A 24,405-nucleotide genomic window follows, 5' to 3' on the forward strand; every position below is an offset into this window, starting at 1 on the left:
TTAGAATCTGCTGCATTTCATTTGAGAGGTTATGGAACCTGGCTATGTTGGGAAGTGGAGCAGCCAAGCTGTCAATGTCAGGGACTGAAGGGAGGGATGAAGAGTCCCCGACGAATGTGTCAGAAGATCTGGAATTGGGTCCAGAATCCAAGCATCTTCCAATTGATGAAGTCAAAGGAAGGGAAAACAAAATCTGATGAGGCCAATGAGGGGCTATTATAATGATAGTCTTTCCCAGGGCTTTTGTTTCTGCAATACTTTGGGTATCAAGGGAATTAGTGGGAATGCACAGAGGAGACCCGGAGGCCAATCATGTACGAGTGCATCCCTTGGGGCTTCTCCCAGAGGAAGAATCAGGGCAAAGTAGCTTCTGCATTTTGTGTTCATGTGGTTGGCAAAAAGGTCGCAGCAAGGCTGACCCACCTGCGGAATATTCTCTCCGCTATCTCTTTCTTGTGGGACCACTCGTGAGGCAACAAAATTGCCCTGCTCAGTTTGTCTGCTATCACATTGGATTTCCCCAGGATGTGCATTGCTAACAGAAAGTGCTGGGTGGATGTAGCCCACTGCCATACTCTTAGGGCCTCACGACAAAGGGGATAGGACCTGGTTCCTCCTTGCTTGTTCAAGTACCGGACCACTGACATGTTGCCTGTCTGAATCACAATTGTTCTCAGAGGAAGAGAGTCCTGGAAGTACTGCAATGCCAAAAGTACCGCTCTCATCTCCAGGACATTTATATGCACATGTGTCTCCTGTTCGGTCCATGTGCCTTGGGTTGTTCTTCCCTGAAAATGCCCCCCCACCCTATCAGGGAAGCGTCTGTGGTCACTGTGGCTGCTGGTGGGGGTATGACAAAAGGACGACCTATCATTACATTAAGAGAGGTCAACCACCACTGAAGATCCTTTTTGCATGTGTTTATGATCATTATGAGATGAGACATTAGGAGCTCTTGGTAAGACCATTGAGTGAATAACAGCCATTGCAGACTCCCCATCTGCATGCGACCCAACGTTATCGCTAGTATTGCAGCTGCCATCATGCCTAACAATTTTAGCACTTCTGATGCTGGAGCCTTGTCTTTGGATATGATATTATGGACCTGCTGACGAAGTAGTAACACTCTTTCTGCTGGAAGTCTCAAAGTGGTGGTGGTGGTGTCCAATTCTGCTCCGATAAAAATGATATGTTGCGATGGTGACAAGGCAGGATTTTCTGAATTTATTGTAATACCCAGCTGACTGCAGAGAGTAAGAATGGTGTCCTTGGTTTGTATTAGCTGATGCCTGGTGGTGGCAGTGGGGAGCCAATTGTCTAAGTATGGAAACACCTGGAATCCTAAATGCCTCAGGTGAACCGTGACAACTGCCATACATTTTCTGCACACTCTGGAGGCTGTAGTGAGACCAAAGGGCAGGGCTCGAAACTGGTAATAATTGGGTCCCCGCCAGAAGTGCAGATGATCCCTGGATGGTCTTGCCATTTTTAAATGGTAGTACGTACCTATCAAGCACATCCAATTGTCTTTCCCTATAAAGGGAAGTATCGACTGAAGTGTGACCATCCGGAACGTCTTTTTCTTGACAGATCTGTTTAGTCTGCTGAGGTACAAAATAGGTCTCCAGTCCCCTGTCTTTTTTGGAACTAAAAAGAATCTTGAGTAAGTTCCGGATCCTGTCTGATCTGCTGGGACTGGTTGGATGACTCTTTTTCTTAGCAACGTTTGGACCTCTACTGTTGCTTGTTCCCTGTAACTGGGTGGAATGTTGTCAATGGACGGGGAGTGGTGAAAGGAATGAAATATCCTCTGGAAACTATACTTTGTACCTAGTTGTCATTTGTTATTTTGAGCCAGGTATCTGGATACAAAGATAAGTGACCCATGACTGCCTCCAGAGTAGGACAGTTGGGCCTCCTTTCAGGAGCACTGGTAGGGCTTCCCAAAGAGCTGGTCTTTGTCACCCTGGTTTTGTGGACCCCCTCTGCCACAAGGGCGGCGTCTTCCAATATTGCCCCCTCCTCTGCCTCTGGAGCGGGGTTCACCAAGTGTGTCCTGAAAGGCTCCTTGGACTTTTCGGAACCACATCTTCCCTTCCCTTTGACCTTTGGGGTAGGGTCTGGTAGGGCTGGAAAAATGGACTCCGACGGCAGACAGAGTCTTTCCTTCCTGCTCACACCTGATCAAAATTTCCTTAACTTTGGGCCCGAAAAGGGACGAGCCATCAAAAGGGGTGTTGACAAAGGATGACTTAAAGGGCTCTGCGAAGGAACACAAGCGCATCCAGGAATGTATCCTAAGAGCAATTCCTGTACCCGCTGCCCTACTCGTTCCATCAGCTGCATATGAAATGAGACGCATGGACGAGTTCACTATGGAATTGAGGGTAGCAAGCTGGGAGGTGACTTTGTCTGAAGCTCCTGCAGCTACTTTACCCTGAAGAGTATCTCCAAGCTCTTTCAGGAGATCTCTTTGCAGTCTCATAAAATGAGTGAGATAGTTCAGTGAACGCAAGGCAAAAGTCACTGAATTAAATGTGCGCTTCCTATCCATGATCCTAGAATCTCTGTTAGGAGAATGGATAGAGGAAGAAGTTTCCGAAATCTCCTTTTTGGTGGCTGCTGCCACCACCATGGCATCAACTGACACTCCCTTAGTAAGAAAAGACCTTTCCTGGGGGGCAGAAATAAATCTGTTAGACCTCCTAGGGACAGACTCCATGGTGTCTGGAGACTCCCCACACCCTTCGTGAGACCAGCTCCATGAGCTCATCAAAGGGCGGAGACACCCAAGAGGTGGAGGATTGAGACCCAAAAGCCTTCAGGAGAACCGACTCATCTTCAGTAGGGTTGGTGGACTGCCAGTCACCCTTCTGCCTAAGGATTTCTAATATCTCAGCAAATGAGATATCCTCAGAGGGGGATGATGGGGACTCTTCTGATTCATCCAAGTCAGTATCAGATGTTAGAGACTCCTGTGGGGAGTCTAAGTGTTTCCTCTTACAGATTCTTTTCCTGGGAATCACATCAGTGGGAACTTCTGGTGAGGTCTCTGAAGAGCAGGGGCCACCCAATGGGACTTCCTGAAGCTGTGGGTCACTACACTTAGAAAGGATCTGTGAAGCAGAAGTGGACACAGGCACTTCTGGGGAGGAGGTAGCCGGACCTGAAGTCATAGATGTTTTAGGAGACATAACTCTCCTCATGGCTTCGAAGGCACACCTGCTCCAATGAGAAGGGACCGCTGGATACGAAGAAACCACTGAACCCCTCAGCACCAGCACAGTGGCTCCAAACCAGAAGTGGGAGCCAAACTCATCTGAGTTGAGGCCCCAAGAGGCAAAGTCAGAACAGACATGTTGGTCCGACTATCCTCCCCTGACCCAACAGGACAGTGTCAGGTCCCAGATTCCTCGATCGGTGCCGAGGAAGTCCGAGTAAACGGAACCAAAGGCACTGGAAATGGTGTCGGCTCCGAAGGCTCAACAATCATCAGGTCGGACTCCTCCGGCTCCATAGGACCGGTATGGCTCAGAGGAGGAAAAGAAGTCGATGGCATTACAATTTTAGGCTCCACCTGGGTCATAAACAACAAAAATTTAGCAAACGCTGGTGCCTGTAGCAACTTCTGCATCACACGATCCACATCCAAATCTTGACAGGCTGATCGAGGACCGAGATGAATGGATGGATGGAGGTACTGACTGTAAAATATGTGATTTTAGAACTTCGGACACCGGTTCCATGACTGGGGACTGGCTCTGAAAAGACAAGACGTTCAGCTCCAATGGCTGTGGAGCTGACTTCGACTTTTTTTTAGATTTTTTAACTTCCGAAGAAGAGGAAGAAGAAGTTCTGGAAGACTTTGAAGACTTGTTAGAAGTACCCTGGTCACTCAAAGCTTCCTGAAATGATTGTTTAAGAAGTCCTCTATCTATAAGTTTTCTTTTTCATTCCTGGAGAACACTGGAAGAAAAAGAATGACAAATGGATTAGCTTTTCTGTAAGTGCAAGGCTCTGAAGCAATACACACAATTAATGTGACTATCTGTCAGAAACATTTTCTGCCCACATTTTAGACACTTTTTAAATCCTGAATTAGGATGCTTATCCTTATCCTGGTCAGCCATTATCAGGTATATAGTATACAACAATCAACTACTGTACTTTGAGGAGACTAGCCAAACCCAAAAAACTAGCAAAGTCAAACTGGTAAGCTAAATTATCTAAATAAGCCCTAAATAACAACTAGGCTGAATAACAATACAATAACTAGTCAAAAAATTCACACACAGACACACACACACACACACACACACACACACACACACACACACACACACACACACACACACACACACACACACTAAGTAACTGTTTAACTAGAAGTTATATAAAGATTTAAATACAGATTTAAAGACACACCAAAGGGAAGGGTAATATTAAAGGCCTATATAAATAACGAGGCCAAAAAGAGAAGGAATATCTCTACTAACAACTATAAGGCTAACACTACTAAATACTATAAAATACTAATTCTAAATATTGTTTTAGAAATATTTTTAGAAATATTAGAAAGTCAGAAAGAATTATACTGACCCAAGCTGTGCAAGGAACCTCCGATTTATTGCAGCGGCAAACTAGATCTGGGGTAACTGTAGGTGCATCATGGGATAAGGAATGGGCCTCGAGCTGTCTGTAAACCTCAAGTTTTGTAGTAGGCCAACTTGGAGCCGAGAATCAGCTCCGAACCCATCTGTAAGAATGAACGGCGAGATAGAACAAATTCACATTGTATATTTGAAAAGAGTAGGGCTTGAATGAAAGTTGTAAACCTTTCATTCCTCAGAACAAAGATGATGGGCAGCAATTTGTCTTATGCACACACTTCTAAGGGTGATGCCTGGATATGTGCATATCTAGAGTTTCAAGAGCACTATCTTGTCTACTTTTCACCCAGTCAAAAAAAAAACTGAAAACTAGGAAAACTCAGACAACACTTCTGGAAGAAAATGCAGGCAGATTGTAAGAGACGCAAAGTCTTTCTGAAGGACCAGATAAGTGCTCTGAGAAGGAGTAGACAGTTACACCCAAGCTTCTGAATATAACCTTTCCCACTATATGTAGGACAGAAAACATTTAATATCACTACTCTTGTTTTCCTACATTCTCTAAAAATGTTTTGTGATAGTATTATCCTTGAAATCCGTATTCAAAATTTTTTTAGCAGACTTCTCACTCAGCTCTAAAAATCTTGTTTCCTAAAGCAACTCTTTTTTTATGTCTGTTTGTCAGATTCTCCATGCAATATGGATTCAATTAACCTCGGACTCTACATACTGTGGGTAAGAAGAATTAAATCTCCATAACTGTTTGTTATGTTTGATAGTGCTGGCTTTCTTTCTGTCTGTTCCTATCAGACTAGGATCATTACTATTCTTGCAAGTTTTGTACGCAAAATCAAGTCCCCATTCATTATGACTGTTGTAGTTAAAAATATATCATTAAACTGGTCCAGAAAGCCCTGCCATCCAAAAAGTAAGAATAATAAGCAATGCAAACATCTTTCCTTGAAAATATTAATAGGTCTGCTTACATATTAAATTAATTGACTGTTATAGTTATAATATAATGTGCACTTCCTTACTTATTGTTGCTCTGTATACTAGATTTCACAGTCTCATAATGCACGTTCCAGATGTCTGTATTACAGCAATAAATGTATTATTTTTGTCATTCTGATCTGCATTTAGATAAGGCATTAAACACAAAGACGTCACATTGCTATCATTTGCCATTATAGTTAGAGCTACTGCTTTCCATGTATTAACATGTAGCTATGAGTCTTGTATTATAACTAAGGTTGAGTACCTTGAGATGAGCTACACAATAGTTGACACTGTAAATATGTAAATACTGTAAAACTTAGCTTACACTGTTTATGCCTATTTACTATTTTTTTTCTTTTAATGTTACTTTATGTTATTGTAATCTGTAGTTTTGTGCTACAAACTGTACAACTGGCTTTCACCATTATTTCATGTTGTACTAATTAGCTAATCATTTCTGCAAACTATCTTGTACTATGAACTGTATGTTGCAGTTTGACTTCTACTCCTTTTAGTTATTTGGCAAATGTACTTCATTTCATTGATGCAAATTATGTAAACACATCTATCAAAATAGTAATGTATTGCTATAATGGCGAGGGTTGTGCCCGAGAAAGGTCCTTGCTCCCATGCACCAACCCAATTAATAAAAGGTGTATAAATAAATACATGCATGCATACATAAACAACAGTTGTACACTGAAATATCAATGTTTTGAACTGTGGTTTTAGAGAAAACATTTAAGAATCATGTGGATTGTAGGAAGAAAAAAATAGTGTAATACTTAAGGAAATAAATCTAAGATATTCACTGGAAATTCTGATATTGAAACTAATTATCAGATACTTTGACAATGTAATGTGAAATAGGATTTACTAGACTATTTAATCCTTTCTGAATCCCAGGCCACATTAGAAATGATATTTGAATACTGTAATTGCTTCCTGGAGTTTGTATTACCCAAAGAAATATCCTGCTCTGGAGCTCGTATTACCTGAAAAGAGCATAATTTTATTATTATTATAATTCATGCAACGTATAGCATTTTTTCTTCCCTATATGCTTATAAAAATACTACAGTTCTGGATTTTTCTCTTTGATTCTCCTCAGTAAATAGGCTCTGCTCTGAAGCACTATAAAGGCCAAACATAAATAAATAAATATGGCTGGCCTTTGTCTGGCACGTGGTACAGATGGTGAGCTGGTAAGCTAATTCCTGTGGTACAGGGTTTGATTCCCTGAGCCTTTACCTACAGTGCCAATAAACAATGAAAGAATGAACTTGTAAACACACATACACATTTCTATCAGCCCTGTAGTGGTAAGTGAATGCATACATAAACACTTACTGACTTTCCATTAGTGATATAAAAAAAAGAACATTTTTCTAACTAGCAGCCTCAAAAACTTTCTAACAAAATATTATACCTCAAAATATTTGTGAGTGGGAATAAGGGAATTCACCACCATGAAACAAAATATAACCGTGAGGGAAAGTGGTAGCTGAAGATTTATCATAGAGACATGCAGTGGGCAAATGAGCTCAGCAACCCTCCTGTATTGCATTATTAACCACATAGCCCACATGCTATGGCCTACAGTACTCAGTTTGTCCCTCGAGTATAGCAGCTTATAGCCTTTTTTGTCTTATCATCCTGTAAAGTCAGCAAAATGGTTACTTACATTGTATGTACCCACTACCTCCACAATGGCATGTAAAAGTCTAACAGCACCACGTGGTCCCTGTGTCCCTACAGTGCTATCTACTACCATATCTTTCAGAACTTTATCAACACTTTGGTGTGTCGTGGGACACTCTGGTACTGCTTGTACATTTACTTTACATTAACTTCTAGCCTCATTCACTAAAATTGGTACAATCTTGTATTTCTTTGTCCTCAAGGATACTGTAAATGATGCTATTTAAAAACGCATTTCAGCAGTGAGCTGACTACCCATGTGAACCACTTGTTCAGCATAGGCATCATTAATCCAGCTTGATTTTATATCCCTTTGAGGCATACATTAATACACAGTAGAGTAGTCAGCAGAGGACACAGCCTGAGGCAGCCATGACCCTCTACCCAAAAATTATGCAATCCTGCCTTGCTTTGTAACAAGCAGAAAACACAAGAACGTGTGGTGAATTTTATGTAAAAAAATGAAAGAGCACTACATTTATTTAAAAAAAGCATTGCAAATTTCATGCCACTAGATGGCACTAGAGTTACCTTGCAGGTTCAACACATGCTGCCCATGGCCAATAAGCTGCCCATTAATGTTGTGACCTGTTGTTAATAGGTTCATAGGTTGTAACTAGGCTAACGACTACTATGGCCCTTACGAGCCTAGCTACGCACTCCAGTAAATCTGGATCCCAAGTATTACATGAGGGGAGGGGCATGTTAGTAGGCAGGTAGCTAAGGATTTGTTGGGGGGGGGGTATTAGTTAGGATAATACTTTTCTTATAGATGGTCTCTGTCCATAAGGCATGTAGGGGACATACCGGGGGGTAAATTTATGATTTTCCCATCCAACTGTCAAGGATTCACTTGAATATTCCAGGAAAGACTCTGTTTTACATGGATGAGGTGCCTATTCCATAATGCAGGCATCCATTAGGACACATATCTGACTCTACAAGAGGTTCGTCTATGTCACAAACAAAGTTCAGATCTCTGGATCTAGTGTTTTTAGTGCTGTTTGTTTTTCACATGTGCAACAGAGCCATCAGGGCTGGTTCTGAGAAAGCCCTGTAAGCCAGGCCCCTCTCAGCAGCATGAAGGAGACTGAATACATTGAAGGGCCTCCAGGCGATCAGTGTAAGACAGGGTATTCATAGGTTCATAGGTTCATAGGTAGGTACTAGGCTATCTGCCTGAAGGCATTTATAAGCCTAGCCAGAATGTGTTGGCTTTTGCCGCCCCCCCCTTAGATTAGTTCCCTGTGCCTCTGTCCAACAGAGCCACTGAAGTGATCCCCGGGGTAAACTTTCTGTTTCCCATCCACTCATTAAGGTTTCTCTTGAAGAGTGTTAGCGAGGAGCTCTGCCTAATGTAGATAGGGATCTTGTTTCAAAGCATGGGAAGTCTCTGGGACAGGAATCTATCCCTCCAGCACATCCTATTTATTGTTGTGGTGAGGTTTATATCCCTAGAGCGTGTGGTTTGAGGGGATATGGTTTTCTTTAGGTGGAACATGTCTATCAACTCTGGGTTGGACATGGCCTTGTATGTCAGGCAGAGATCACCTCTGAGTAGGCAGTATGCAACTGCGTACAGCTGGCGTTTCTTCAGTTGAGCTGCATAGGGCATTTGTTTGAGGTCAGTGATCCTCTTGGTGAGGTACTTATGTGGTCTTTCCTGCTGTTGCAGGTGTCTTGTAAGGTACATCCCAAATGGGGTGCTGTACTCTCCATGCCTAGAATTCCCCCTGATGAGAAATCTTCGTGGGTGTTCCAGTTGCTGCAAGTGTCTGGTTAGATACATGCCAAAGGGGGCACGGTATTAAATGAGAGGTCTGATAAGAGCCAAGTAGAGTGGTACTATAACTGCCTTGGACCTGGATGCCATGCCCTTACCTATATGTTGGGAGACATAGAATGATTTACTTACTATCTTAACTAGGTATTAGTCAAATGCCAGATTACTGTCTACATATGTCCCCAAGTCCCTTACTACTGTGTCAACTTTTAGGGATATGTTATCAATGGACTAATTAACTTGGGTACAGTTTCCCAAAAGGCACTTCAATGCATTTTTGGTATTGCGTTTTAGGCCATGGCTTTGACACCAGTCATTTGTCTGTATCAAACCCACTTGCATAATGTCTGTGTCTTGAAGGGAATCTATAATATGTCCCATCTGTGAACTTGGTCAGCCAGAAAGAAGCCTTTAACGATAGCCTTGACTTCTGAGAAGTAGATGCTAAAGAGGAGTCTGCCCAACATGGAGCCCTGGGGTATTCCTCTGATGATTGTTCTGTTGGTAGAGGTGGTCTCAGCACTCCTGACTTTTTGGGTCTTGTATTTGAGCCAGCTGATGATCCAGCAAGTTATATAAGGGTTAACACCTCTCTCAGAGTGCTTTCCAACAATTCTTGAGTGAGGTATTGTATCAAATGCCTTAGCCAGGTAAAAATATACAGTATGCACTGTTTTACCATTGTCCATTCCCTTGGCTACCCACTAAAAGAAGTCCACCAAGTTAAGTAGGCACAACCTTCCCTAAACAAAGCCAAATTATGATGGGTCTAATGTCTGTAGCTTGCCCATCTCCTTATTTATCATTGCCATGACAATTTGTTTCATGATTTTGAATAGCAGACTTGTTAAGCTAATGGGTCTGTAGTGCCCTTGGTTGGTTGGTGGTCTGCCCTTGTAGAGAGGAATGACTGTTCCGGGTTCTCCATTTACTTGGAATGTAGCCTGTTTAAAGGTTGTACTTGAAGACTGCCTCAATTAGTCATTATAGGTCATGTTTTAGACTGTCCAGGAGGCAAATGGGGATGTTTTTGAGGCAGGGTCCTTGACTTTAGCAAGTGATGGCAGCACCTGGTCACTGCTGATAGCTGGAAAACTATAATGGAGGGGATTTCAACTAGTAGAGTTGGGGTGGGAGAGTGTGGTAAAATTAAAATTCCCTGATTATTATAGGTGATGCCACTCAGTGCCAGTTGAGCACACTGTTGGTTATTACCTCTAAGGTTCTAAATGTAGCTGAAGAAGGTCTTCTGACTGTCCATAGCCTGCAAGGCTATACTGACATCATTGCTTGCTTGTTAGAGTTAATTAGACTGCTTAGTTTCTTATTTAGTTGTAAAACAGAAAACTTGTCTTTAAAGGAGTTGCTTTTCCTGATTTTAACCATGATTATTATTCTTTTATGATATACCCTGCTTAACTGAGGATTCCACTAGTGGTATTTGTTTTTAGTGTTTATTTTGGGTTTATTTCTGGTAGGTACGGCAGCCTGTAGACAGACATTTGTGTGTTTGTATAGTGACTCTGTGAATAATTCAGCATTGGTAGCTATGGACTCAGGTTTGGGGGAAGCCTTGAATTTTGACCAACTGTCACTTAATAGGATGTAATTTGCTTATGAATAGCGCCTAACTGTTAATGGATTTTCTGGGTTGAATTTTATCTCAAATTAGACAACTTTGTGATCCAATCTCACTAGTTTGGATGTGACAGGGGGGAGGGGTGCAATGCTTTCCCATGTTTGTGAGTACTAGATCCAGTATGTTTGCTCCTCTAGATGGACCATGCACTATATGTTCCAGGGTGTTTGTGTTAATAAAGTCCAGGAAGTGTTGCGTCTGTGAGTTTGAGGCAGTGTACATGAATAGGGTGTTTGATTGGATGTTGAGCACTTCCATTAGGATTAGGTAAGAGTTGTGAGATTCTAGGGCATAGATGGTGACCTGTAGCTACCCCATGATATTTTGAAGGACTATATCTATGGTGAATTGCACATGGATGTGCCCCATGGTATCATCCTGTTTAACAAACCTGGAGGTATGTTTCTTACTAACATAGATTGAAACTCTTCCTCCTTTGGCCCTGGTCTGTGACGTTGATTGTATAAAAGTGTAGAAGGAGCTGTAGATTTGCACTTCCAGGGTAAATCCTACCGCTTTAAACCAAGTCTATGTCATAGCACAGATGTCTACTTTCTCCAGGGTGAGGACGTCTTGAAGGGTGTGGAGTTGTTTGTTTACGTTCTAAACATTGAGCCATAACACCTTAAGGTCACTTGTAGACTTTTTCACTATGTTGCTAGTTTTGTCTTTTTGGCATTGCCTAAAACAGGCTCTAAGGGAGTGGATAAAGTTTTAGCCAATATCCCAAAGTTTAGGGGGGGCTGGTGCAACCCATAATTAACAAAGCAACATGGACTTTTGACATTGTTCTCCCATGCTGACAGATATTGGATCTCCCTGGAGTGACACCAGAAACAAAGGCAATTATTAAAATCAGTCATTTTATGTTGTTACTGTGACATCATCCTTGGTGAAGATGCTGCTCAGTGCAAGGATCATACCTATCTTGGACACATATTCCAAGAGATCCATTATGTCTCTTTTCATATTGTCCAGTGAGGTATGACTCAGGCCATTTACACCCACATGGACTATGACAGAACCATATTGGTACCTGGGGTGCAATAAATTGAGTTTTTGCATGATACTGCAGCTTGTAGCTCAATATAGACAACTTACTATTATTCTTTCCTTGTCTATCCTGGTGAGTGGGGCATCTCTGCGTCACACAGCGTCTCCAATGACAAGAATATTAGGTAAAGTGCATTCTTGTCTTGTGTGCTTTGCACACTTGGGCGACCATTAGGTGGAGGCTTATGTGAGATGTTTTTTTGGGGCATGCTTCATTAATTGCTGAGGAGCAGTCTAGCCATTAAGTGGCTTTGGAGGTCTTTTGAGATTTTGGAAGGTTTCGTTTAAGTGCATTAACATTAGACAATCTGCATGTGTGGTGAACAGTATCTATGAGGGATGTAGTGTGGGTATTCCTGACAATCTCATTTGTATGCAAGACTTTTGCCTCCAAAGAAGTTGAGTATTTACATATCTTGCATACCATGTTATATTCTTTAATGATTAAGTGGTTGTCTGAGAACATGAGACAACTGCTACATTGCCTTAGGATGCCCAAATATGCCAAGCTGGACACAGAGACCTTTAGAAACTGCATATACATGCTGTCTGATCCTGTATTAGGGTACGCTGTTTAGGACTAAAGGTTGGGTTTTAACAGGGATCTCCTAGGGTAGTTTTTTCTGGGGTTAAGGGCAAGATATTATACAGCGCTAGGATATGGTAGCGCTATTCAATGCACAAGCTAGCAGCACTTTACTTATTTCTGCACAATGCCAAACTATTTAACAGGTTTTGGATCTAATCCTAACTTTACAGGTATATTTTACTGACTAGTTGCTTGCTGCTATACAGGGTATTGCTAACCATCACTTTCCAGTGGGGAGCACCGCACAAATTTGCCTAAATTATAGCAGGGAAAATAATGCTTGAAAACTGATTCATGTGCTGTCTAACCAATAAACAACCACACTTTGAGCTTCCTGCAATGATTCCTACTCAGACAGACCAGGTAACTACCTTCGACCACAAAATATCTGATCATGGAATTTTTTAATGCAAAAGCACAGCAAAAACAGCTCTCAAGTGCAGATTAAGCGACAAACAACAACCAAACAACTAAGACCCTGGCTAATTTGCCCTTCTACAAAGAGATTTGAAGGCACAAAATTAAATGAATCCAAAAAATAGTGATCACTGTATTAAGCAAGTATAAGTGCAGTTAATCAAGAAAATATTCTTATCTTAGTCTGGATGGCTCTGGACGCAATTGAAATGCTGGAAAAGTGCTGTATGAGTTTTTTTAAATGAAACCTCGCAACTTGCCTGATTTATAGTAGAGAAGAAAACCTTGCAAACTGACTCCTATGCCCTCTAGCCAATAAATAACCACACATTGAGTTTCCACACTGCCTCCCAACGCAGACAGCCCAGGTAAACACCTTCTGCAAAAGCATCTCTCAATAGCAGATTAAACAACAAACAACTAGCGGTGCTTCCCAACTCACTGGGCATTAAGGTAGTGAGCCAATCTGTACAAGTAATAGCTGAATTGTACATCTGATTGGTATAATTAGAAATTCACCTAAGGAGCCATTAGGCCACATAAAATGAAAGTAATAATTTTTTATTTATTTCCAAATACAGATTCCCATCATTTGCAGAGCAAGAAGGGATACACATTTCAGCAACATCAAACATTTGAACTGCCTACGTTGGTCTCAAAAAAAAAAGAAAAAAAGAAAAAAAAAGTGAGTAATAACTAAATCTGAGATTCTAGGCGAGACAACTGTTTGATCCTGTGGTTGCTATGTAATTATTAAATATTTACATGCAAGAGTTTGGATACTGGCATAATGGATGCTTTCCTGCTGTCCTTAAGACTAAGTGCGTAATGTTCAAAATTATGGGATGAAACTGCAAATTAAAAGACAGGCACTCATATCCTCAGCACGTGAAAAACTACTACTAAACTAAGATTCAATCTCTTAACCATATGGGAAAACTGCATTCTTACTGACACACAAAAAGCAAAAAAAACCTTGTAACATCCCTTAAAAATAATGTGCAGACCAATAAATACTGTGTGAAGAAAGAAAATATAGAAACTGAAGATTTCCATGAAAAAATGTCTGTGCTTTGCATTTATCAGAGACTATTTAACAAAAAGCTCCTTGCTTAAAGCAGACCCTGTCTAAATGATTACATCAATTTGCATATACTTTCCAGAGTGTTATGCATGCAGGAGCTATAATTTTGTATTTCTTTGCAACCTGGCTTTGTTGCCAGTATGTTTGTCTGGTAAGAATGCCACATTTCTTTTGTGAAAGCTTCTTTGTCTTTTCACCTTGATTCCCATCATATGGTTAACAGAAAGGCAAAGAAAGAAACGGACCCATTTGGGCTTTTGTTTCCTCTCTGAAACATTTTCCTACATATGGTTCTTACAGGAAACTACCTGTCACACGCTGGCTACTTCTGAGCAAGCTTATTGTCTGCTGCTGTATGAGATATAGTACCTCAAAGACTGCTTTTAAAAAGTTCATGACATTCTTTTCTGGTCGTAAATAGTTTTTTTTTTTTTTTTTTTTGTTAGAGCTGGCCTATAAAATCAATGTTCCATTTACAAAACTCAACATTTTTTCAAATGAAAAAACAGAAAAAAAACTAATATCATTATCTTGCTGTCAAAAGGTGATCTTGAAATTAAAGAAAAGAAAATGAGATGTAGAGGGGCTCTGATGTTATTTCACTGTGCTTAATCTGAGACATCAATACATAATTGAATCCAGCCGTACATTTGCTAAAATACATGTGAGATGATCTTCTGGTCGATCTGAAGGTGCTATAGACTGACGATCCATTCCAGAGGCCAAGGTTAAACCCACTGGAAGCCTGTCAGTTGATTTCTCTGGTTAAGTTTGTTCACTGAAATACAAATATGGCTACCAGCCGTAACTTCAGTATCACACATCATACACACACTTGATCTAATTTACTTTCTAAGTAATGCATTCCCTTGGAACGCAATTTTGAATTCAGCAAGTGCTAACTATAATGACTGAATACTGCAAAACAATATACGTTTAAACTTGGATGCATTCCATTGGAATCCAGACTCCCTTCCCTTACACATTCAGAAGTAAAAACTATGTGCAGACTATTAAAAGCATAGTCAACAACCAGAGGTCAGAATCAAACCACGGACTTTACATCAATGAGGTAAAGACCTTAATCAGTCTGCAACTATTGCATACCTAGCTAATAACAAGACACTGGCCAAAGGTGAGAATCAAACTCTGTACAGTATGTCTGTGAGGTGAACATCTAAACCATTAAGCCAACCTCCCTGTTAAAAAAAAATTCAAACCAAATGAAGCTAAATTAAAAGTTTGCTGCAACATTCAGTGATAATCATTTTGACATAGGAAGGACGAGTTTAAACCGGACATGTCCCATGCTTAAAACTTACAATTGTTTAACAAATGAAGGTGAGAGAATATTTGCCATGGGGTAGAATTCTCTATTCCGTGTCATACTGTTTTTTTTTTAACTCATTCTTTTTTTTTCCTTACCACAACTATTCAGGAAAAATTAAAATACAGGAACTACATACTGCAAATTCCTGTCCTTTACTGATACTAACAGGACAAGCAAATAAAGGGAAATGTAATCATTTTTCCCTCACCTGTGGTAAAAGATGACATGAGAAAACCTTATGACATAGCGGATGAGGAAGAACAAGTCTGTACAAATGGCACACTGAACCACCCCAACATAGGCAGCAGGCTACAAAAACCACATTACCTAACTTCTAATGTACATTAATCATTGTATGCATCACTGGTGTTTTTTGAACTGAGGTATCTAGGATAATACAGGAAAACAGCAACCATTTAATGCAAAACAGGTATAGAGTGTACTCCATTCTCGGCTACTCACCTAAGACTGTAACTACTTTCGCAAATGTGTATTTCCAAGGCCAAACACCACCCTTTGCAATCCACCCATTTACCAGCTAGTTTAATATCAAGAGCCCTCCCTACATTATCGTCATTTTGGTGATGATTAGTTCCAACATGTCTTCATAATTAATATACCATTTTTCACAATGCTACTTTTTATTCTTTGTAAGGGTAGGCAGCTTTAACCTACCACAAACGTATTTTTGTAGTGTAACACAAAGAAGGTGAGGGTGCTAAAAGGTAACACAAAGAAGGTGAGGGTGCTAAAAGGTAACACAAAGAAGGTGAGGGTGCTAAAAGGTAACACAAAGAAGGTGAGGGTGCTAAAAGGTAACACAAAGAATGTGAGGGTGCTAAAAGGTAACACAAAGAATGTGAGGGTGCTAAAAGGTAACACAAAGAAGGTGAAGGTGCTAAAAGGTAACACAAAGAAGGTGAGGCTGCTAAAAGGTAACACAAAGCATGTGAGGGAGCTAAAAGGTAACACAAAGAATGTGAGGGTGCTAAAAGGTAACACAAAAAAGGTGAAGGTGCTAAAAGGTAACACAAAGAAGGTGAGGCTGCTAAAAGGTAACACAAAGCATGTGAGGGTGCTAAAATGTAACACAAAGAATGTGAGGGTGCTAAAAGGTAACACAAAGAAGGTGTGGGTGCTAAAAGGTAACACAAAGAATGTGAGGGTGCTAAAAGGTAACACAAAGAAGGTGAGGGTGCTAAAAGGTAACACAAAGAAGATGGGGGTGCTAAAAGGTAACACAAAGAAGGTGAGGGTGATAAAAGGTAACACAAAGAAGGTGGGGGTGCTAAAAGGTAAGACAAAGAATGTGAGGGTGCTAAAAGGTAACACAAAGAAGGTGAGGGTGCTAAAAGGTAACACAAAGAATGTGAGGGTGCTAAAAGGTAACACAAAGAAGGTGAAGGTGCTAAAAGGTAACACAAAGAAGATGGGGGTGCTAAAAGGTAACACAAAGAAGGTGAGGGTGCTAAAAGGTAACACAAAGAAGGTGGGGGTGCTACAAGGTAACACAAAGAATGTGAGGGTGCTAAAAGGTAACACAAAGAAGGTGAGGGTGCTAAAGGTAACACAAAGAAGGTGGGGGTGCTAAAAGGTAACACAAAGAATGTGAGGGTGCTAAAAGGTAACACAAAGAAGGTGAGGGTGCTAAAAGGTAACACAAAGAATGTGAGGGTGCTAAAAGGTAACACAAAGAAGGTGAAGGTGCTAAAAGGTAACACAAAGAAGATGGGGGTGCTAAAAGGTAACACAAAGAAGGTGGGGGTGCTAAAAGGTAACACAAAGAAGGTGAGGGTGCTAAAAGGTAACACAAAGAAGGTGAGGGTGCTAAAAGGTAACACAAAGAAGGTGAGGGTGCTAAAAGGTAACAGAAAGAATGTGAGGGTGCTAAAAGGTAACACAAAGAAGGTGAGGGTGCTAAAAGGTAACACAAAGAAGGTGAGGGTGCTAAAAGGTAACACAAAGAATGTGAGGGTGCTAAAAGGTAACACAAAGAAGGTGAGGGTGCTAAAAGGTAACACAAAGAAGGTGGGGGTGCTAAAAGGTAACACAAAGTATGTGAGGGTGCTAAAAGGTAACACAAAGAAGGTGGGGGTGCTAAAAGGTAACACAAAGAAGGTGAGGGTGCTAAAAGGTAACACAAAGAAGGTGAGGGTGCTAAAAGGTAACACAAAGAAGGTGGGGGTGCTAAAAGGTAACACAAAGAATGTGAGGGTGTTAAAAGGTAACACAAAGAAGGTGGGGGTGCTAAAAGGTAACACAAAGAAGGTGGGGGTGCTAAAAGGTAACACAAAGAATGTGAGGGTGCTAAAAGGTAACACAAAGAAGGTGGGGGTGCTAAAAGGTAACACAAAGAAGGTGAGGGTGCTAAAAGGTAACACAAAGAAGGTGGGGGTGCTAAAAGGTAACACAAAGAAGGTGAGGGTGCTAAAAGGTAACAAAGAAGGTGGGGGTGCTAAAAGGTAACACAAAGAGGGTGGGGGTGCTAAAAGGTAACACAAAGAAGGTGAGGGTGCTAAAAGGTAACACAAAGAAAAGGTAACACAAAGAAGGTGAGGGTGCTAAAAGGTAACACAAAGAAGGTGGGGGTGCTAAAAGGTTACACAAAGAATGTGGGGGTGCTAAAAGGTAACACAAAGAAGGTGGGGGTGCTAAAAGGTAACACAAAGAATGTGGGGGTGCTAAAAGAGTATAATGGAAAGTAAGACCCAAAATACATTGCCAATCTAGTATCTGACAAATTCAGACCAATTTCTTAACCCCCTTCCCTCCGATAATCTTAGATCAAATACCAACATTAACCGTCCCCTGATCAACTCTCCCAAGAACAAGTTCTTAAGGCATTATCTAACACTAAGAACACTACATGTATGGGACCAGATATTGGCTAGACAGAAACATGAATTGCCAGATCCTCTGCAGAGGTTATTCATCATTAGTCTTACAACTGTCTGTACCAGATGAATGGAGGACAGCAACAGTAACTTTCTTACACATCTTTGGGGCTGAAACAGACATAAGTAATTATAAACTCACAAGCCTGACCAGACTCATCTACAAGGCTATGTAAAGGATCATTATGGAAATAATAAATTGAGAAACCAATGTCCGAGGAATTCCAGTGTGCAAAATTAGATAAAAAAACAAAACGCACCAGCAAGGAGCTCCAGCTGGGTGACAAGCAAACTTTATTCAGAATCCACAGACCGTATCAACTAAACACAAAACAAAAAGTGTATGCACAGTTCACATTAATGCTTAACTTGCTCACCACATTTATGTCCTAGTATTAAGACTGCATCAGATGTAGGAACACAAACAATCAAGACCCCTTATATACACACCCACGAGCAATTACATTAGGATTAATTAGTAATTAAATACAAAAGAATGGTTAATCTCCAAATGCAAATATTTTTGACACTATTCCACATTCTGTCATCATAGACGGACTCTCCTAGATAAATATTGAGCCCTATATAACTATCTAGACACCAAACTGGCTCACAAAGAGAACAGGGAAGGTAAGATGTGTGGCTCTGTATTCTCCAAAAGTCTTCTCACTGGTGGAGTGCCCAAGATTCTGTCTTGGAGCCACTTCTCAGAGGTCAAAGCTAATGTTAAGGAATTCTAGCTGACCACATTTGCAGATTACTGCAAACTTGGTGCCATCATAAACTAGCCAGAAGACACTATGTTCCTATGAGAGGGCTGTCCCCAAACAAATAGTGACAAAACCATGGACTGAAACTAAATCCCAGGAAATATATAATAATATACTTTGGCAAACATGACTCCCTTTGTAATTACCATATTGGCAACAACCTCCTAGAAACTGATCCCATAATTAGTTATCTAGGAAGCTATGCTGACAATGAACTGTCCTTTAATCACCATGTATTCACTATTGTATGAAATCCTTTTTCATCACACAGCTCATATGGAAAGGTATGACATCCACATCCCAGGATGTAAATATTCCTCTATACTTCACACTCATTAGGTTGATAATTGAGTATAATTCCAAAATCATAAAATCTATGCAGAGGATCTGAAAGCCTTGCCTGTCTTTTCAGTATCATACAGATTATTGAGGGGCAACCTGTGACTACAGTATAGAGCTACAACATAACTCGTTCTATTAGACACATTCGGTAGTCCACTGGTGTCAGAAACACCCATTCAAGTGACCTGAATCTCCTTTGCAAGATTAACACAACATGCTGGAAGGATCGGTATTTATCACAGATGGTGCCATTTGTATGGAATTGGTTTCCTCTCCCCATAAGGCAGAGTACTTTTAAGATTAACACAACATGCTGGAAGGATAGGTATTTATCACAGATGGTGCCATTTGTATGGAATTGGTTTCCTCTCCCCATAAGGCAGAGTACTTTTCTTACTCTATTTAAATACAACTTAGACAGATGGATTAGTAACAACAGACTAACACCTGGTTTACCTCCAATAGTCCTTATGGACTGGTGAAATGTAAGTAACCAGCACATACCTGTGCTGCCCTTCTATGGAGAGTCACATTGCAAAATATGAGCTAATAATTGTCATGGGTGTGCAGGGCTAGGCTTCTTAGGATACTCACAGATCACTATACTAGTAACTACCCACAGTCTTATGAAAACAGAATTATGGCACATTAAAATGCTATTCTTCCTACATTAGAGAGAGACAGCAGCTTACACAAAGATGAAGTCAGAAGGCACAGAGAAGCTGAATGATCTAATGGGCAGGTTCCTGGTCTAGCCTTACCCTCAGGAAGGAGTCGAGTGCACCATTCTCCATGAATTCCGTAATGATCATGACAGGCCGGCTCTTTGTCACCACTCCTTCCAGCCTAATGATATTGGGGTGGTCAAACTGGCCCATGATACTGGCCTCACTCAAGAAGTCCCGGCGTTGTTTCTCTGAGTATCCTGCTTTCAGTGTCTTGATAGCGGCATAAAGATCCCTCTTTCCTGGCAACTTAAGACGTCCCTTGTATACTTCTCCAAACTCTCCTGGATGGAAGAGAAAGGCATGATGTCAGTGTCATAACTCAGCCACATCTGTAGAAGTACTACATAGCAAATGCAAATTCAATCATTTTTGACACTATAACTTCTTCAGTCATTTGCCTCCTATTTTATGAAATAATACGTCTTTATATTTCTCTCAACAGACTCAAATTCAAATTATACTCTCTTATTGTGATACATCAGCTTTTTGGAAAATGGTGCTTTGTTCAATACTGGTAAGTTATGTCCAGGGGACACGTAATGAAGCAGTTTATATTACGTTAGGACTATGGATTAAGTACCAAAACATCTGTACACCTTTTTAAAACTGTAAAAAGGCACTTTGCAGTGCAATTAGGAGGTCAAATGCCCAGTTGATTCCACTTTCATATCCTCACATCCCCTAGTAGGCTGTCACCCTGCATCTCTGCTAGTTGCATAATCAACTCTGTAACTAGTGCATCCTGAGGATATGGAGATATCCACCTTACTATTAACATCATATAATTACCTAGTTCGTTGGCTTCCTTCCTGAAGTCATGAGAAAATACAGAGCAATTTCATGAAATTGGGCACTGACAAATATAACCTGTCAAAACCCTCCAAATTCATTTAGGAGCCATGCTTTCTGGGAAACACATGTTTGGCAGCAGCAGTAAACTAAGTACCTTACCTGACTCCCTATCAAATTGGCTGAATTACTGCAGACACATGCCACCCCCAAATGCCAACACAACAATGGACATGAACATCATCTTGTCCCAACCAATGAAATAACACATTTCACCATGCATGCTTATTTAAAACTGTTCATAAGGGTCTTCTCTAACATATTTTTTTTTCACAGAAATTATACATCCTTTAATATTGCTAACCTGTTGAAATGCATCATTATTTGTAAAGTATCCTACTCAAATTAAGCAAATCCCAATTCTCATATTTACTTCCACCCTACATTTGTACAATAAGCAATGATCTGATTTGGCCTTAGTCGTACACAGTTTCCAGAGCAAATCACACGTACACTACCTTTTCCTGCTACAGATGGCTATCTTGACAGCAACATTCATCTCCAGCTGAGCGGTGGAGCATTAGTCTGACAGTTCAAGAATCATTTTAAAAGCAATCCCTTCCCAAAGCAGGACAGCATAGACTATGAATTGTATTTGCTATGCATGTCTGACACAGCAACTTTTTTTGTTGCTGCTGTTGTCTGGCATTTGGATATGAATGCATATATGCTACAGCTGCAGTAAAGCAACCCTAACAAAGTGCCATCTTTGTCTGCCTAACACTGGAAATTAGTAAGGAACTGATTTGGCATGTGTGTCATGCATCCTGAATAACAGACTGCATTGGTTAATTGTTAGCATCATTTAGGAAAGGCCCATAGCAGGCATCTGATCAAAAGCAGGATGGCCAGCTAATCATGCATACAACCTTAGCTGAAATGCTCTTGCCCCAGTAAGGCACCTGCAGTCAGATTTTGCCTTTGTTACTTCAGCTTCATGTTTATTAAAGCTCTTATGTCTAAACACTGTACAATACGACCAAGAGGAAACACATATAAATGAATTGAAACAAAATCAAATAAATATGAAAATAAATGAAACAAGCAAAGTAATGCTATAAAACTGTTTCTTGAAAAGATATGGAGAAATAAAAAAAGAGGATTATCAAAGGTAAGCTCAAATAAATGACTTGTTTGTTTAAAGCCACACAATGATGGGAGCATTATCAGCCAACTGGATAATAAATTCCAGTGACACGGCCACTGGTGGACAAAAGTATGAATGTCTGAATATTCTAGTCATGCCCCTGGAACAACCAGCAGTTCATGGTAGGTAGAACACTAGGAATATACTGACTTCCAGGCAAGCAAATCCTAAAAAATAAATGTCTGTTAAGCTAAGCCCGGAAGACCCACACTCCCTTTTCAAGAACAATGCCAAATTAGATTAATTTGTCAAAGCCACACAGTAGGTGAATGTATGCTGTGGGAATAAAACCCAGGTCTGCTACAAGGTCTAAGTGTAGCAGCACACAGTCTAAATCCTCTGCACAAAACTGGTGGACAAAAGATGGGAAGGACTCAGGCCATGCAAGGTTAAAAATCCGGAGGATAAGTAGTTTGAGATGATGTCTTGCATAATAGGATGGCAGTGTTGTCCTTGAAGAAGTGTCATAATATGCTGAAATATAGATATCATTAACAGGAGCCAGGATGCAGAGTTCTACACAAGTTGCAGACATTTGAGTTCATAACTCAGGAGTCCTAACTAAAGAACATTGCAGTAATCCACATGGGGGACACCGTGGTCTGTACCATGATAGAGAGATCTGCAGAAGGAATAATATGGTTAATCTGTGTGCTATTCCTGGTATGGAAAGATCTGATGAAATCTGATCCTTAGTGTAAGCTTGTTATCAACAATCAATTTATACATGCACAACAAAACCTGTAGTTTGTTCCCACAGTAAACAATACTGCAGGCAAGATTGATGATGGAGACTCTCTAGGAATGTCTGCCTTGGCTATGTTTTGTTTTAGAGGATTATCAACCATCCAGGCATGGAGACATTTTAAGAAACTATCAAGAGTGTTAAGAACTGTGTTCTTCTTAATTTTGGAGCATAATCGTGGCATTTCACATACTAAATAGAGGGTTGTGATTGGGTTTCTGATCATAACTAGTTTGTTGTATGCTCAGGCATGGTTGTCAAAAAATTCACCTTGAGAGCAGAGCAAAGCAAAGTTCAGGAGTTGAATCCTGATATCTATGCCAAGAATACATAGCAAAAGTTATGATTGGAAATGCAATCACAATTCTTTGTAATACATTTATTTATTTAAATTTGTTTACCGGAAAATTCCAACCGGAGACAGGTCTTTTTTCAGTGGAGGCCCGGGGAGAAATGCTTTAGCTGCACCGATATACTACTAGTTACAGAGAAAATGTACATAGGAGTAAAAAGTGCTTCACCACTTTGAAACCACTGAAACTTAGCGCTGTCAGACAGACTGTGACTAGAAGCTAAAATAAAAAACAGTTAATTTCAGCTTTTGGCTAGTGACTGCATGACAATGTTAAGTGCTTCATGGCTTTTGAAGACATGAAGCACTTCAGGTTCCTGTGCTTTCTAATGCTGTTTACGTTCTAACATGACACCAGAGCTTAAAAACAGTTAGAGGTGCTTAGCAAAACTTAAGCGCCTTTCTGAAGTAAGAATTGTGTTTAATGTGTCTTTTCCATAATTTCAGACTGCAATCTTGTCACTCCATCAACTGCAAAAGTTGTTATAATGCACTTGTGTGATATCACAGAAATGCATAACATGCTTATATTTCTGACAACTTCAGAGTGCAGTCTGCACACTTGCTGTGCTGCCTGGATATTCTACATAAAAAACATAGAAGAAGTCTTAAGCAGGTCTAAGTTCCAGGCACTCAAATATCACTGTCTTGCAGGAAAAGACTTGGGCATCTTATAGCTTGCACAATCAGATGCTCATGTTCTAACTTGACTACATGTCTCGGCAAGATTTGACAGCCACATCTCATCCAAACACAGTGGCCGAGTTTGGGCAAGGTTAGTATGAAAGCTGTGGTGGATAGGAGTGGTGGGAATGCGGGTTAGGTTTTCAGGCAGTGACTGGGAGAAGGATGTAGGTTTAGGGAGGGGTGACATTTAGGTATAGGGAGATGGAGGGAAGTTTAGACTGAGGGAAACTAGGGTTATGGAACATGAAGGGAATTTTAGGTTTCGGGAGAGGGGGATTAAAGTTAGAGACATATCAAGAATTTTAGGTTTAAGGAGGGAATAGCTTTAGGGTTAGGAAGCAGGTGAAAGTTTAGGGTTAGGGAGCAATTTGGGGACTTTAGATTTTGAGGGGGAGAAGAGTTTTACATTTTGAGAACTATCAGAGATTTTAGGGTTTGGGAAGGGAGTGTTATTGTTAGAGACAGAAACCAGGTGGGAGTTTTTCTGGTAAGACAATGTAGCTCAGTATGGTTGGGTTACTGGCTAGGTAATTTACTCAGATCATACTAGTGGGAAATAGGGCAACTGTCAGTTAGAGCAAGTGGTAGTGAGAAAGTGTGACATGAGTTATTAGCACATGAGCTGTTGTGGTAGACCAATCTTAAACAGCAACTGTTTACATAATGGCAGAAATCAGAACTGTAGT

The 24,405-nt window shown here is 40.6% G+C and overlaps 1 protein-coding gene across 2 annotated transcripts in view; it reads right to left on the reverse strand.

Annotated features, from left to right (window-relative positions):
• The window catches only part of EPHB1 (EPH receptor B1), a 1,597,777-nt gene that overhangs the window by 280,389 nt on the left and 1,292,983 nt on the right, over positions 1-24,405 (reverse strand). For both annotated transcript variants that reach the window (XM_044070446.1, XM_044070447.1), the window contains exon 12: positions 19,973-20,220. In XM_044070446.1, the coding sequence (XP_043926381.1) occupies positions 19,973-20,220 (248 nt within the window). The remainder of the gene's footprint in view (positions 1-19,972; positions 20,221-24,405) is intronic.

This window comes from Protopterus annectens, chromosome 4.part1 (genome assembly GCF_019279795.1).
Source record: "Protopterus annectens isolate FY-2018-M chromosome 4.part1, PAN1.0, whole genome shotgun sequence".
Lineage (NCBI taxonomy): Eukaryota > Metazoa > Chordata > Ceratodontiformes > Protopteridae > Protopterus > Protopterus annectens.